The sequence below is a fragment of the Schistocerca cancellata genome, chromosome 2, assembly GCF_023864275.1.
Source record: "Schistocerca cancellata isolate TAMUIC-IGC-003103 chromosome 2, iqSchCanc2.1, whole genome shotgun sequence".
NCBI lineage: Eukaryota > Metazoa > Arthropoda > Insecta > Orthoptera > Acrididae > Schistocerca > Schistocerca cancellata.
The window spans coordinates 649,921,249-649,939,179 of NC_064627.1; the positions used below are offsets into that span (position 1 = coordinate 649,921,249).

Sequence of the window (17,931 nt, forward strand, 5' to 3'; positions counted from 1 at the left end):
TTCGTTAAATCAAAAAATATGCCTAGCGTTCGAAACCTTTTGTGTAACCCATCCAGTACCTCACAAAGAAAATAGAATATAGTATTTTCAGTTGTTAAGTGACTTCTAAAGCTGAATTGTACATTTGATAGTAAATCATGTGATATAAAATGATCAACTATCCTTACATATACAGCTTTTTCAATAACTTTAGCAAACACTGATGGCATAGAAATATGTCTAAAGTTGTCTACATTATCCCTTTCACCCTTTTTATAAAGCATCTTTACTACTGAGATGGGACCTGGATAAACTGACTAAACCAGAGGTTGTACAGAGTTTCAGGGACAGCATAAGGGAACAATTGACAGGAATGGGGGAAAGAAATACAGTAGAAGAAGAATGGGTAGCTCTGAGGGATGAAGTAGTGAAGGCAGCAGAGGATCAAGTAGGTAAAAAGACGAGGGCTAGTAGAAATACTTGGGTAACAGGAGAAATATTGAATTTTTTTGATGAAAGGAGAAAATATAAAAATGCGGTAAATGAAGCAGGCAAAAAGGAATACAAACGTCTCAAAAATGAGATCAACAGGAAGTGCAAAATGGCTAAGCAGGGATGGCTAGAGGACAAATTTAAGGATGTAGAGGCTTATCTCACTAGGGGTAAGATAGATACTGCCTACAGGAAAATGAAAGAGACCTTAGGAGAAAAGAGAACCACTTGTATGAATATCAAGAGCTCAGATGGAAACCCAGTTCTAAGCAAAGAAGGAAAAGCAGAAAGGTGGAAGGAGTATATAGAGGGTCTATACAAGGGCGATGTACTTGAGGACAATATTATGGAAATGGAAGAGGATGTAGATGAAGATGAAATGGGAGATACGATACTGCGTGAAGAGTTTGACAGAGCACTGAAAGACCTGAGTCAAAACAAGGCCCCGGGAGTAGACAACATTCCATTAGAACTACTGACAGCCTCGGGAGAGCCAGTCCTGACAAAACTCTACCACTTGGTGAGCAAGATGTATGAGACAGGCGAAATACCCACAGACTTCAAGAAGAACGTAATAATTCCAATCCCAAAGAAAGCAGGTGTTGACAGATGTGAAAATTACCGAACGATCATTTTAATATGTCACAGCTGCAAAATACTAACACGAATTCTTTACAGATGAATGGAAAAACTGGTGGAAGTCGACCTCAGGGAAGATCAGTTTGGATTCTGTAGAAATGTTGGAACACATGAGGCAATACTGACCCTACGACTTATTTTAGAAAATAGATTAAGAAAAGGCAAATCTATGTTTCTAGCATTTGCAGACTTAGAGAAAGCTTTTGACAATGTTGACTGGAATACTCTCTTTCAAATTCTGAAGGTGGCTGGGGTAAAATACAGGGAGCGAAAGGCTATTTACAATTTGTACAGAAACCAGATGGCAGTTGTAAGAGTCAAGGCGCATGAAAGGGGAGCAGCGGTTGGCAAGGGAGTGAGACAGGGTAGTAGCCGCTCCCCGATATTATTCAATCTGTATATTGAGCAAGCAGTAAAGGAAACAAAAGAAAAATTCGAAGAAGGTATTAAAATCCATGGAGAAGAAATAAAAACTTTGAGGTTCGCCGATGACATTGTAATTGTGTCAGAGACAGCAAAGGACTTGGAAGAGCAGTTGAATGGAATGGATAGTGTCTTGAAAGGAGGATACAAGATGAACATCAACAAAAGCAAAACGAGGATAATGGAATGTAGTCGAATTAAGTCAGGTGATGCTGAGGGAATTACATTAGGAAATGAGACACTTAAAGTAGTGAAGGAGTTTTGCTATTTGGGGAGCAAAATAACTGATGATGGTCGAAGTAGAGAGGATATAAAATGTGGACTGGCAATGGCAAGGAAAGCGTTTCTGAAGAAGAGAAATTTGTTAACATCGAGTATAGATTATGGCAAGGAAAGCGTTTCTGAAGAAGAGAAATTTGTTAACATCGAGTATAGATTTAAGTGTCAGGAAGTCATTTCTGAAAGTATTTGTATGGAGTGTAGCCATGTATGGAAGTGAAACATGAATGATAGATAGTTTGGACAAGAAGAGAATAGAAGCTTTCGAAATGTGGTGCTACAGAAGAATGCCGAAGATTAGATGGGTAGATCACATAACTAATGAGGTGGTATTGAATAGAATTGGGGAGAAGAGGAGTTTGTGGCACAACTTGACAAGAAGAAGGGACTGGTTGGTAGGACATGTTTTGAGGCATCAAGGGATCACAAATTTAGCATTGGAGGTCAGCATGGAGGGTAAAAATCGTAGAGGGAGACCAAAAGATGAATACACTAAGCAGATTCAGAAGGATGTAGGTTGCAGTAAGTACTGGGAGATGAAGAAGCTTGCACAGGATAGAGTAGCATTGAGAGATGCATCAAACCAGTCTCAGTACTGAAGACCACAACAATAACAACTTTAATCATTCAGTAAACTGACCATTCCTGAAGGAAAAATTACAAATATGGCTAAATATAGGGCTAACATGCAGTACAGTACTTTAATATTCCGCTAGACAGTCCATCATAACCATGAGAGTCCTTAGTCTTCAGTGATTTAATTATTGACTCAATCTTCCCCTTGTCTGTATCACAGAGGAGTATTTCAGACACCAATCTCTGAGAGGCATTTGCCAAAAGTGTTATATGATTACCTGTAGAAGCTAATTTTTTATTTAATTCACCAGCAATGCTCAGAGAATGATTGTTAAATACTGAACATATATCAGTAACAGAAGTATCTTTACTGGGAACTGACTTTACATCATCAACCTTGTGCTGCTGACCAGACACTTCCTTCATAACTGACCATATGGTTTTAATTTTATCCTGTGAATTAGCTATTCTATTTGCATACCACATAGTCTTTGCCTTCCTAATAACATTTTTAAGCACCTTACAATACTGTTTGTAATGGGCTACTGCAGCTCGATTGTGACTACTACTAACATTTTGATATAATTCCCACTTTGTTCTACATGATATCCTCAACCCACTAGTCAGCCACCCAGGCTGCCTATTACTGCTAGTACCCCATTTAGAACGTTCTAATGGAAAGCAACTCTCAAAGAGCGTGAGAAATGTGTTAACGAAAGCATTATATTTATCATCTATGTTATCAGCACTATAAACATCCTGCCACTCTTGTTCCTTGACAAGGTTTAAAAAACTCTCTATGGTTTTTGGATTAACTTACCTACATAGTTTGTAATTACATGTGACATTTGATTGAGTATAAAAGCCTTTTAGTGTCAAAATTTGAGTATCATGGCCTGAAAGGCCATTCATGCTTTTAATAGCAGAATTCCTGTCTAGCAATGAAGAATGAAAAAAAAAAAGTTATTGTCTATAGCTGTGTTACTGTTCCCCTGCACCCTAGTTGGAAGAAACACAGTCTGCATCAGATCATATAAATTTAGGAGATCTACCAACATCCTTTTTCTTGCACCATCATACACAAAATTTATGTCACCACATATAACTAATTTCTGGTACTTCCTACAATTTGAATCAAGAGCCCTCTCAAGATTGAGCAGAAATGCTCTGAAGTCAGAGTTAGGGGACCTATAAACAACAACAATTAGTTTAATTTCACTAAATTCAACTGCCCCTGCACAACATTCAAATATCTGTCTAGTGCAGTGTCATGACAGGACTACGGACTCAAATGGAATACTGTTTTTTACATACATAGCCACTGCCACACCCCGCAAGAAACTCCTTGAAAACCAGCCAGCTAATCTGTATCCTGGTAAAGGAAGCCTCTGAATTGTCAAATTATTTATGTGGTGCTCTGACATACAAATAATTTCAGAGTCAACATCTGTAAGCAGTTAACTAACTTTATCTCTAATATCTCTTACATTTTGATGAAATATGCTAAATCCTTCTCTACTTGGAAACATGACATCCTCTGAAAGTGAGCCCTTAGTTTGAGGGACTTCCTTTAAGCAGGTATACCTATCAGCTGACTTCAATCTAAAAACGGTGCACCTCTAACACCAACTACTGCAGGAATTTTTCCATGAGTGATCCCACCACCACCTATAAGCTTTGTCAGCCTCCCCACCCATACCTATTGAGGTGCAGGCCATGCCTAGTGAAACCTGATCTACTGATAGATCCAACTGGCACCACTGAAATGTGACCCATGCTCTCTGCTATCAGCACTCTCTCCAGCCCCATGTTAACACATGTAACAGCCACATTAAGATGGGGCCGATCATGACGCTGAAACAGTTGCACGAAATGCACATTAGTGCCACCAGTTTCAGTAGCTACCTTTACCAGGTCACCACCTACATCATATTCCCCGTCCCTATCAAGTTTGTTCCCTGCTTCACCCACTATCACTACCTGATCCTCCTTTGTAAAATTCCTACATAACTTCCCTATGCTGTCAGGCATCTGAGCCAACCCTCATTAGGATTCACAATGCTGGTGACCGGGTACTCACTCCCCAACACTTCCTGCAACTGCTGGCTTACACCCCTACCATGCGAACTACCTAGCAGCAGAACCTTGTATCTGTTTGACGTTGCAACTAACCTAGGCCTCCTAACTGCTGAGGACTGCTGCATGTTCCCTACATCTACAGATACAAGAGGCTCCTCTCCACTCAACTCTGACAGTTGGTCAAATCTTTTGCATATGGGCAAAGTACAACTGTCTGACTACCTCCTCCTCCTCCAATAATTTTAGAAATTCTGATGAAATGTTATCAATCCCATCTGCCTTATTTGATTTCAAATATTCCAGGCGCTTTTAAATTCTGACTTTAATAGTGGAACCCATATCTCTTCCCTGTCGACTCCTGTTTCTTCTTCTATCAAATCATCAGGAAAGTTCTTCCTCTCTCACAGAGGCCTTCAATGTGCTGGTTCCTGGTACTCTGAGTCAGTCCTCTCAATGATTATTTCTTTTTCAATTTCTTGACATCTTTCCCCCAACCATTTCTCCTTGGCTGCCCCACTTCCTATTTACTTTATTCCTATGGGATTTCCATTGGTGGATTCCTACTGCCATGTTCTGCTTGTTCTTTACTGTGATATTGTGTGGCCAAGTAAAGTCTGATTGGGAGCTATGACTTCTTATTATTCACTTTTGCTCACCTTGCTTGCCAACCTCTTCTAATCGAACTTCAAGTCACGAAGTGCTGCAGTTACTGCTGGAAGTTAAGAGTACAAATCCAACACCCAGTTCTAGAAATAAATGTACGGCTTCTCATAAGTATAGTATATTTTACCTTTGATTACAGTGACCATTTAAGATAAAAGTTGTTTCAGATTTGGAACTGAGTCCACAAATGGCTGTCTTCTTTAGCAGCTTCCAAATAAGTCAATGTATAACAAGTTTTCTCTTGTACCCATGATATTATAGGCATTGTCACAGCCGCTCTTCCTCTATGGCTTGCACCAAGGCAAAGACTGATGACAGAGAATAAACAACACAACCAACATTTAATGCGAATGTGGTACACTGTTTATCGTCGTCCTGCCTTGGAGATATGCTGCGTCCATCTATTTCATGCTGTACGAGGTTTGGAACCTCAATAGAGGCAAATATTTATTCACAACCAATACAAAAGAGTTACATGTTTGCAACTGTTACTGTCCTTCAAAGTAGCCACCAGCACTGTGTAGCACCCATTGCCAGCCATGTGGAAGGCGTAGTATATCGTTAGCTGAGACTGTTCTGTTGATGGTGCGAATGAAGCAGTCTACTGCCTGTCGAACTTCTGGAACAGTTCTGAAGCGAATGCCACCATCAATGCACAGTATTGCTGGTAGATTTGGAGCATCACTGTGGCCAGCTTTGCAAAAGAAGTGGTGACAGTTTCTGCACAACCCAGCCATCATTTTGCACGACAATGCGCGGGCACATACAGTACAAGCTGTGGCTGCTCTGTTCAGTCGATGGGACTGGGAAGTACTGTACCATCCATCCACCATACTCTTTGATTTGATTCCGAAAATGAAGGAACCACTTCTTTGCATTAACTTCAGAACTGTTCCAGAGATTCAACAGGCAGTAGACCGCTCTATTCTCACCATCAACAGAACAGGCTCTGCTAACTGTATACTGCGCCTTCCACAACGCTGGTGACTACTTTGAAGGACAGTAACAGGTGCAAACATATAAATCTTTTGTATCGGTTGTGAATATATAGTTGCCACTATTTAAGTTCCAACCCTCGTATACTATGTGATCACAAGTATCCGGACACCTGGCTGAAAATGACTTACAAGTTCGTGGTGCCCTCCATTGGTAACGCTGGAATTCAATATGGTGTTGGCCCACCCTTAGCCTTGATAACAGGTTCCGCTCTCACAGGCACACATTTAATCAGATGCTGGAAGGTTTCTTGGGGAATGGCAGGTCATTCTTTACGGAGTGCTGCACTGAGGTGAGGTATCGATGTTGGTCGGTGAGACCTGGCATGAAATCGGCGTTCCAAAACATCCCAAAGGTGTTCTACAGGATTCAGGTCAGGACTCTGTGCAGGCCAGTCCATTACAGGGATGTTACTGTCATGTAAGCACTCCATTACAGGCCGTGCATTATGAACAGGTGCTTGATAATGTCGAAAGATGCAATCACCATCGCCAAACTGTTCTTCAACAGTGGGAAGCATGAAGGTGCTTAAAACATCGATGCAGGCTTGTGCTCTGATAGTGCCAAGCAAAACAACAATGGGTGCAAGCTCCCTCCTTGAAAAACACGACCACACCATAACACCACCACTTCCGAATTTTACTGTTGGCACTGCACACACTGGCAGATGACGTTCAACGGGCATTCGCCATACCCACACCCTGTCATCAGATCGCCACATTAAGTCCTGTGATTCGTCGCTCCGCACAACGTTTTTCCACTGTTCAGTCTAAGTTTTTGTTCCTTACACCAAGGGAGGCATCATTTGGCATTTATAGATGTGATGTGTGGCTTATGAGCAGCTGCTCGACCATGAAGTCCAAGTTTTCTCACCTCCCGCCTAACTGTCATCGTACTTGCAGTGGATCCTAGTGCAGTTTGGAATTCCTGTGTGATGGTCTGGATAGATGTCTGCCCATTACACATTTTGACCCTCTTCAACTGTCTGCTGTCTCTGTCAGTCAACAGACGAGGTCAGCCTGTACACTTTTGCGCTGCACATGTCCCATACGCTTTTGTGCTGTACATGTCCCTTCATGTTTCCACTTCACTATCACATCGAAAACAGTGGACCTAGGGATGCTTAGGAGTGTGGAAATCTCGCATACAGACGTACGATACAAGTGACACCCAATCACCTGACCACGTTCGAAGTCCCAAAGTTCCGCGGAGCGCTCCATTGTGCTCTCATGATGTGTAATGACTACTGAGGTCCCTGAAATGGAGCACCTGGCAGTAGGTGGCAGCACAATGCACCTAATATGAAAAACATATGTTTTTGGGGTGTCCAGATACTTTTGATCACATAGTGTATGTGCATAAATAAATCCTACACCCAAACAATAGATTGTACTAATTCATTACAGAAATAAACTGTTTTTAGTAGTGATCATCATTCATCAGTTCGGAAAATGCTTCTACAACACATCACTTCACCAAAGTAATACATTACGCCATGCCATCTGTTCCTGAACATTTTTGTAATTCCTTTTTCTGTTGATCAATTGAAGTATTTCTTCTGGCACCTAAAAGACTTTGCAGTTAAGTTTGCTGTACATTCATCTGTACCTCATTTGTGACTGCCTCTTTTTTTTTTTCTTTTTTTTTGAGATGTCCACTCCCCTTCAACTGAACTGGCTACTCTTGGTATTACTTAGTGCAGTATCCACATCTTTAACAAACTTCAAATGGTTCTCATCATTCCTTAATACTTCAGTGCCCACTCCCTTCGTAACTAATTCTTCTGGAAGATTCTCTTGAACATCAGCCTACTCTTCATCATTACTAAATTATGATCTGAATCTATATCTGCACCTGGGTATGCCTTACAATATAACATCTGATTTAGGAATCTCTGTCTCACCATGATATAATCCAGCTGTAATCTTTCCATGTCTCCAAGTCTTTTCCAAGTATGCCATGTTCTCTTATGATTCTTGGACAGAGTATTTGCTACTACCTTCTGAAATTTATTGCAGAACTCAAATAGTTTTCTTTCTCTCTCATTCCTACAGTGAAGTACATATTCTCCTGAAATCCTTTCTTCTATTCCTTCTCCTACAAACACATTCCAATCCTCATGATCATTAGATTTTCATCCCCATTTACATACTTAATTACCAATTTAATACCCTCATATACTTCCTTCATCTTCTGATTCCAACACTGGCATGTATACCTGGACTATAGTTGTTGGCAATGATTTGCTGTCAAATTTGATGACAACATTAGCTAACTCTCTGCCCTACTTCCCTGTCAATCGCAAATCCGACATCTCTGCGCTCTAGGACAACGCTGTTGGCAGAATCCTGGTGATTGTGTTACATTGGAAGCCTTCAACTGCCACTGCTGATGATTTTTATTCAAAATTTAAACATTTGTTGAGTTTGAACCAAGGGTGCAGGAAGTTATGATTACTAGTCAAAGATGCTAGCCCTAGACCACAAGCTGTTCTTATAATCCTACACCATATTATATAATCAAGTTGGCACTTGAAAATGTACAATACACTCTCAAGTGAATGAAAGAGGAGATAAAAAATAAGATTTCTCTCTTGATCGTTGTTGGGTTGAACTCCGGTTGGTGTGCTGGTAAGAGATATGGTTGACGCATGCTGCTGGAGGGTGATGACTGCACCCCTCGCGGCGCCCACTATAGTTTTGCCTGTACACAGAGGGAAGTTTTTGTTGCTGCTGCCCTCTGAGTACACAGTGGGAAATGTTGTTCTTGTGGTCCAGCATGCACACAGTGCAGTGTCTACAACTGGAATTTGTGTGCCTTGGCTTTAGTATGGGATACTTAAGAGTGTGTCAACCCATCAGCTGCAGATGTGTTCCATGATAGTATGCGGCCAGGCGAGGGGCTGGATACTACAGCCCTCCCACCTCAAAAAGATGGTGAATCCATCAGGCACAGATGGCAGGAAGGGAGGAGATGCATAGCAGGGAGATGCATAGCAGGGCAGAAGTTGTGCCCGAGAATGCAAGAAGCCTTAAGGGCAGAGAAGAGAGGCTCAACGCAGAGGTGCCAAACAGAAAAGCCATTTGTAGTGAATATGCATGTGGAAAAAGAAAAGACAAGAACGTGTGAAAAAAAGGAAGAGGAAAGCTGATAAGGCAAAACAAAAGACCAGCCAGAATATCAGCATTGGATTGGTAAGAAAGAGAAGTGGAGCAACACCACCTAGAGAAAGGTCCTGCAGCTGCAGGTGTGGAAGGCCACTGTGAAGGAGTGGGTATGTGTAGCCATGTATTGAGGAGGTGCATAGGGAAAACAGGGGCATAGTAGTGCACATACGGGCCCAAAGGTGCATGGAAATGGTGATGGCTGGAACAACAGTGAGGAGCCTAGCAGGAGAATGGCCAGAGTCGACCAAAGAAGGAGCTGCAGGTATGACTGTGTGGGGCCCACCGAGACAGCAGTGATGCCGCACAGATGGCCAGCCACAAGGAGGAAGGCTGCGACTGTGGTGGAGAAAGCAGTAGCGGTGGTGCTGCCATTTTGGACAGGACTGGCTACGACAGATGATGGCAATGCCATTGGAAGAGCTGTCCAGGAGAGTGATGGCAGTGTGGGCTGTGTTGGCAGCAGCACTGTTGTGGCCAGTTCTGGCTGTGTTGCTGGCCCTAGACATGGTGCCAGCGACTGCAGCTGTGATGGCTGGGCCAGTAGCACAAGGTCTGGAGAGCATGAAGATACAACAGAGGGACTGCAATCTGAAGACAACGAGAAACACAAGACAGAGGCAGAACAGCAACAGCACAGAAAGGAATGCACATACGAAGAACACAGGAATTGACTGACTGAGCTGCTTGGTAGGGGAAGAAGCAGCAAGAATGGGAAGATGCCAAGACGGGAATGGGAAGCAGAAAGGAATGCCAACCGGAAGCCAACAAGGAAAGACAGGGGTATAAAGCAAGGTTGATTTGGCGGAAAAAATACAAACAGTCTAGAAAGAGGGAAACTGGGCTCTAGCAAAACAATAGAAAAAACAACCAGAAACAGGGAAGCACACGTGAAGAGCAACCTCATCAAAGTCATCATCATCGTTGCCCATTCTTGAAACTGCCAATCACAGGAAAATGGCTGGCCGTGGCTGCATCAACCAGCATGGCAGCATCGGGCTTGGCACGGCAGAGGGGAGGCGGTTGAGTGACAGATCAGTCCAGGATCTGGTGCGGCAGTCAGCATAACATGAGCAGGCACAAATACAGCTGGTGGCATGAGAAGAGCTGGTGGTGCTGGCACAAGTGATGGTGGATGAGCCAGTAGCCCCGGATTCAATGGTGCACGAATTGGACGGACAAGTGACACAGAAACTGGCACAGCCTAAGGCATAGAAATCAGCGAGAGTGATTGAGAAGGATTAGGAGAATGTGTGTGGATGCATTTGGTGTGCTTAGGTGTGTAGGGGTGACCATGCCAATGGGCCAATGATGTGCAGACTGGTAGTGCTGGGACTGGGAGCAGACAGAACAGTGCAAGGCAGCTGGTGAAGGGCAGCATGGCAATGTGCTGACCTGTGGTGTGCCCGCTGATGATGGGTAAGCCGGCGAAGTGCTTAGTAGTAGCTGGTGCGTCAGCACAGAGTGGACCAGTGATATGACGCATGACAGCAGTGTGTGAGCCGCCAAAATGTGTGTCTGCTGCAGGGGGGCCCGTGAGGTGGACACCCGCAAAGGGCAGACTGGTGATGCACGGTCTGGTGAAACATACAGTACCAGTGGGTGCGTCAGCGGAGTGCGGACTGGTGATGCATGTGGCACCAGATGGGCTGGTGAGGTACGGGCCCGCGAAGTGCAGACTGGCAATGCGCTGGCTGGCAGTGCAAGTGGTAGCACTGTGTTGGGTGGGGGCAGGCTGGTGATGAGGGTACTGGTGGGGCTGGAGGTGCCACAGTGGGATTCGGAGCAGAGCCATGGCTGGGCAGTGGAGGCAGCAGAAGAAGAGGCATCTCCACAGATGCCTGACCCAATGCCCAGACTGCCTGCGCAACATCTGCAGCATCACTTGTTGCGAGATCCTCAGTTATCCCCACTGTTGTCTATGGATCAGAGTCGACGGTGGTCACGGAGAAGAACACTGCACTGAGAAACCACAAAAAACGATAAGTGACACAACCAACAAGAAACTTTTATCCTCACCATCAATTTTATGTCTTCACCTTGGGAGATGGCGAGGACAAGGCACAAATAAGTCGATAGAGTGGTTACAAGAAATGAACACTTTCACTGGTAACATGAAAAATGAACATCTCACAATTATGGCATGAAGGTTGAAAGCAAAGCCACTTTTGGTAGGAATAAAGATTTCTCACAATAGTCCAAGAACGAGGGTGGTTTGAAAAGTTCTCGGAATCACCAGGAGAGGTCAGCGCTAGTGCAACGAATATGTCATGTGATATTCATTGGACCGTAGCCTGTAAATATGTGCCACGTCAGTGCTCTTGGAACAGAGCTGTGGCAGTGATGTGGCTCTGTTGTTGTTTCCGTGTAGTGATTTGCAAAGATGGAAAAAATCTAGATTTGAGCAGTGATTAGGTACTTCGTAAAGGAAGGTAAGAAAGCAAAGGACATTCATGCTGATTTCCAGAATACACTGGGGGACTCTGCTCCTCCGTATTAAACTGTTGCCAAGTGGACAAATATATTTAAATTTGGTTGGGAGAGCTTAGATGATGATCCATGCAGTGGTTGGCCAAAATGTGTCACTTCTCTAGAAACCACTGCCAAAGTGCACAAAATGGTCATGGAGGATCGCCAACTGAAAACGCATGAAATTGCTCACACTTGCAAGATGCCATCTGAAAAGGTATATCATATTTTAACTAAAGAATTAGAAATTAAAAAAAAATTAGAATTATCTGCAAGATAGGTGCTGCGACTCTTGACACTGGATCAAAAACGCATGAGAGTGGACATATCAGAACAATATTTCGCCCATTTTAGGAGAAATGAACGAGATTTTTTTTTTGCACTGGTTTGTGACCACAGATAAAAACTGGGTGTACTACTATAATCCAGAGACAAAAAACAGTCAAAGCAGTGGAAACATGCTGATTCTCCACCACAAAAGAAAGCCACACCCGTCTTATTCACCTGATATGGCTCCGTCAGACTTCCATCTCTTGCAAAAACTGAAAATTTTTCTTGGTGGACAAAGAGTGACTTCAAATGAAGAATTGATAGCCAGAGTTGACAACTATTTTGTAGGCCTGGAGGAAACTCATTTTTGAGATGGGATCAAGGCACTGGAACATCGTTGGACCAAGTGCATTGATCTATAAGGAGACTACACTGAAAAATAAGTTTCAGTGATGTAAGTACTTTTTTTTTTCTATTCCATTCCAAGTACTTTTTAAACTACCCATGTAAGTTCTCGATCGGTGTTGGGTCAATGTTTGGTTGGCATGCTTATTGGTGATATGGCCATTGTTTGGGTCGGTGACGTGGCCGGCATCCTGGCAGCAGTCTGGTTCCGTTGAGTGCTGGCCAATTGCGTTCGTCGAAATCCCTGGGTCGATGTCCAGTTGAAGGTCACTGCTGCCTGATGGCTAGCGGGTAGCAGCTGGCATCGAGCCCAGAGGGGAGACTGTGTGTAGGTGTGACTGCGCTATGACTTATGTAATCCTGTGGACGGGTTTCCCTGCGGATCATGAGATGCATGTGTAAAGTGTAGTGCCATGACTTGCAATGCCACTATCGGCTGCACGCACTGCTGGCAGGCGATTATTGTAGCTCTCATGGAGCCCACCAGATTCTCGCCTGTACACAGAGGAAAGTTTATGTTGCTGTTATTCTTCGAGTACACAGTGGGAAATGTTGCTGTTGTGGTCTGGCACATACACAGTGCAGTGCGTAAGACCAGAGTCTGGGTATCTCTGACTTTGGTAGCAGATGTCTAAGGGTGTGGCAACCTGCCAGCTGCGGATGTATTCCAGTGTGGTATGTGGTCAGGCGAGTGGCCAGCAAGGTGAATCAAGTGATCACCAGTTATGTAAAATATTTAATAAGGAATAAGAAATCAGGAAACTAAGGAAGATTTCTTCACTCATCAAAAGGAAGTGAACTGTTGTGAGTATATGCATATCACCTACAGTAACCGAAACAGTTAGTGAAATGAATGCTCATATGGCATTATTGGAATTCACTTAACACAGAAGTGTTGAGTTTGATGAAGTTGAGGTGTATACTCAGACTTATCTTCACATCGTAAAATTATTACAAAAAAGAGGTTAGTACCCGTGATCTCATTGAACAATCAGCTAATCAAATATTTGTAAGTATCGATGGGTGGTTCACAGCAAATGGATTGTTACTGAATTTTGACAAGACCCAGTACATACAGTTTAGTACTTCACAAAAATTACCTGACACTATAAGTATAATGTATTCAAACAATGAAATCAAAGTTGTAGACAGTGTCAGTTTTTTAGGGCTACAAATTGACCACAACCTCAATTGGAAAACTCACATTCTAGACTTAATGAAATGCCTTAGTTCAGCTACATCTGCAGTATGCATGATAGGACAAAAAAGGTGATTTAAAAATGAAGAAGTTAGTTTATTTGGCCTACTTCCATTCACTAATGAGTTATGGAATCATCTTTTGGGGAAACTTCTCTCACAAAGAGAACATTTTCAAAATTCAGAAATGAGTCATTAGAATTTTATCTGGTGTCAGTCCTAGATCATCATGCAGACACATCTTTAAGAAACTTGGTATTCTAACTACTACTTTTCATTACATATACTCATTGATGTCCTTTGCGATTTCCAACATGTCTCTTTTTTACACAAAATAGTGCAAAACATGATTATAATACCAGAACCAAAAAAATCTGTATAAGGGCTATAAAAGCTTAACATTAACACAAAAAGGAGTCAAATACATGGGCACTCATATATTCAATAACTTACCAGAGCATACAAAGGTTTGATAAAGATCGGTTTCAGAGTGAATCAAAGAACTTCCTGTTGGCCAACACCTTCTACTACATCGATGAATATTTTCACAAGGATTATAGCTCATAACTCTGTCTGCATTAGAATTGCACAATATCCATGTATCTATATAAAGAAAAACCACGGGATTCGTGAAAAATGATAATAAATGTGATGTAACAGTATAGATGAATTTCTAAGCCAAAATGAATAATACCTCCTGAGTATGCTTAAGTCTATTTTTGTGCCTTAATCATCATTCTTTGTCTATCTACAGGGTAATTTAAAAATTGTATGTATATCTGTATGTATAACTGTATATTTATTCGGAAGTCAAGTATGATAACGCATTTTATGACATTTAGCATCATTTTGTGAGGCTGGTTCTGAATCACAACTCTCTTTCCATGGACAGGCATCGAAATAGTTGAGAGTGTCAGTTTCAATGTAGTAGCATCACATCCATCACTCATTTTCAATATAAATACATAACAAACAGCTTCACGATACAAACTGGCACAGCATGGTTAATTTGGAAACACTATTTTTACAACAATATTAGTGGGCCAGCACTCACTTTTGAAAGCTAAGCTTGGTAGCAACTGGAAATGAGAGAATATCATTCCATAGTCATTTACAGCCTTTTGACTTTTATTGATGCAGTGACTCCTATCAGCCTACGCACCATAACACTTCATAAAGTGAAGACATAATACTAATCTTAGCTGTCATTGTGTATACTGAGCCATTCAAGCTTATCTTCTGCAATGTAACTAGAATTTTCTTTAGCAGTATTTACAATATTTCAGAAATTTGTGAAGGATTTTCAATACCCAACAATAATGGAATATGTAAAGAATATACCTGATACTCTCAATATTTACATTTTATACACAAAGGCAAAACAGCCAGTCATGTCACAGAGTCCAGGAACACTTTCAGTGAAGACACTTTTTGCTTTTTAGAGCTATTTGCTAGAAGTTTTTGCAGAGTATTTGTGTTCTTTATTCTACTCTTGTAACCAGTCTTGGTACTAAGAGGAGTACTCTTTTGTCTCACAGAAACACTTCCAGCAGTTGAACTTTTCGAATTTATTTTCCGTGCAGGACTAGAAATTCCTACTGGACTGTTCTTAATTTTGGTGGAAAGAGGGGTGCAAACAGAGGGTTTTAGCCCAGCAAATGGATCACGTTTCTTTTTCTTTTTCTTCTTGCTTGGTGTCTGTGTTTCATTATATTCAGGGGCTGATTCCGATTCTTTAGCTTTGTAGAAATTGGTGAATGGCTTCTTGGAAGAAATTATTGTCTTCTTGTGGCATTCAAGGCACGTGATAATCTAGAAAAGAAAGAAGACACACATAAGTGATTGGCATTAAGGAAAAAAAAAAAAAACAAATAAAAGAAATTGAGTACAATGTTAATTACGAATCTACCTATGGTGTATTTCAATTGAAAGACACTTGTTTTACACACCAGGTGAGTGTCATGCTTAATTTATTAACTGCATAAGACTTATTAAATTTCTGTCATATTCTCCTTGCAACTCTTTCTGCATGGACATTATGTTACAAAGGATTTATGATTATATTTCAGTCTGCTTATAGACCTGTTTAAAAAGTTCAGCTAAGAAACTGGAAACTACTGCAGCTTAACTATGACCTGGATGAGATACTGCACTGACTTAATTACACATATTAACTAAATGTAAAAGGATCTTGCCTGGAATACTTTTACAGTATTCTAATAGCCACTTAATGTCAAATTAGTCATAAAAATTAGTAAAACATACAAATATAAACAAAAACATGAACAAAAACTGGCAAACCAATAAAGAAAAAGGCTACTTTCAAGCAGAAAAGTTACATTCATTATTTTCAAGGTTCAAGTGAACAAGACAGCAGATACCTCTCGATTTGGTTTATACAAGAGTTGTCTCTACTGCCAGACAATCTCAGCATTTTTTCTTCATTCCTTTTAATTTTTGTGTGTGCCACATCAATATTTTGTCTATGCATTTATTTTATGCAAAACAGTAATGCATCTTTGACTCTCTCTTATATCTAGCTAGGAACCCAGATTCCTTTTATAATTGACATTGTAATGTGCTAGCATATTATGTACACATGAGAATAATGACACTCATTATAGTCACTATATAGAGGTGGCACTCAATGGCATACAGGCAGATTTAAAAGTAGACTGGAGCCACGGCACTTGGAGATGACAGCAGACATGTATGTGAGAGCTGTGCATACACTCCTTCATCTGATGACAGTCTGTGTGCAATAGCCAAATAATATCAACAGTCTACTTTTAAATGTGCATGCCTGCCACTCAGTATCTCATTTATGTGATAAGTATCAATCTACCATAATTCATACAGCTGTTATTCCATCCTGGATTTTCCACAACTTAACAGCAGCTATACTAATGAACATAATAAGTATATTGTTCCTGTAAAAAGGAAGTAATGACATTCTTACAAAAGAAATGGTAATGGTACAGTACAAATAATGACTTGGAAGGAAGTTAATGTGTCTGGTGACAATGGAGGAACATTAAAGAAAAATTTAGCAGAAGAAATAACAAAGGAAAAAGAAGAAGAAAAGAAATAGGACTGGTGAAACTGGGATAGAGATGACATGGAACAGAGGCAATGTTTCGCTGTATCACAGATGGAAGGCAGCTGGGATATGCTGGGAGTTAGTTACATGTTCTATAGATAATTTGAACAATTTTTTTTATCAAAATATCATTTGAATGATTCTTTTATGAAAATTACATGGAATGAGTCAGTTTACACTATATGTATACATGATTCATGTTAATATTAGATTAGATTTACTTTCATTCCAATTGATCCGTAGTGAGGAGGTCCTCCTGGATGTGGAACATGTCAGAAAAACAACAATACATGACAAATATTTACAACTAAAACAAATAAGCTAATGTACCATTCCACAGGTCCCAAGTGGAATGATCGTCATTTTTTAATGAACACTAAGAGTCATTTTACAAATACTAATGCACTGAATTTAAAATAAAAAAATAAAAAAGTTTTTTATTTATTTATAAGGTAATAAACATGTAATACAACTACTGTAATACTTATTTACAATGAACACATTACTGCACTGAAATGGTGCAGAAGTTAGATTATACTTACACACACACACACACACACACACACACACACATTTTCAGTGAACACATTACTGCACTGAAATTGTGCAGAAGTTATGTTGTACTTATATACAAATCAGTTGGTTTTACTAAGAAATTCATCAATGGAGTAGAAGGAGTTGGCCACCAATAAATCCTTTAGGCTTCTCTTAAACTGAATTTATTGGTTGTTAAGCTTTTTATGACTGCTGGCAAGTTATTGAAAATGTGTGTTCCTGAATAATGCACACCTTTTTGTACAAGACTAAGTGACTTTAAATCCTTGTGAAGATTATTCTTATTTCTAGTATTGATTCCATGAATTGAGCTGTTGGTTTGAAAAAGTGATATATTTTTAATGACAAATTTCATTAAGGAATAAATATATTGGGAAGCTGTAGTTAGTATTCCTAGTTCCCTAAACAGGCTTCTGCAGGATGTTCTTGAGTTCACACCACATATAATTCTTACTGCACGTTTTTGTGCCCGGAAAACTTTAGCTTGGCTTGATGAATTACCCCAAAAAATAATCCCATATGACATTATGGAATGAAAGTAAGCATAGTATGCCAGCTTTTTCATTTTTATATCCCCTACGTCTGACAAAATTCGCATTGCAAACAGAGATTTGTTAAGACGCTTCAGCAGTTCTGTGGTGTGCT

The 17,931-nt window shown here is 40.8% G+C and overlaps 1 protein-coding gene across 1 annotated transcript in view; it reads right to left on the reverse strand.

Annotated features, from left to right (window-relative positions):
- Nucleotides 1-14,106: 14,106 nt before the first annotated feature.
- LOC126162328 (uncharacterized) overlaps nucleotides 14,107-17,931 on the reverse strand; it is a 35,113-nt gene continuing 31,288 nt past the window's right edge. The window contains exon 3 of the mRNA XM_049918758.1: nucleotides 14,107-15,443. Within this exon, the coding sequence (XP_049774715.1) occupies nucleotides 15,021-15,443 (423 nt within the window). The 3' untranslated portion in view covers nucleotides 14,107-15,020. The remainder of the gene's footprint in view (nucleotides 15,444-17,931) is intronic.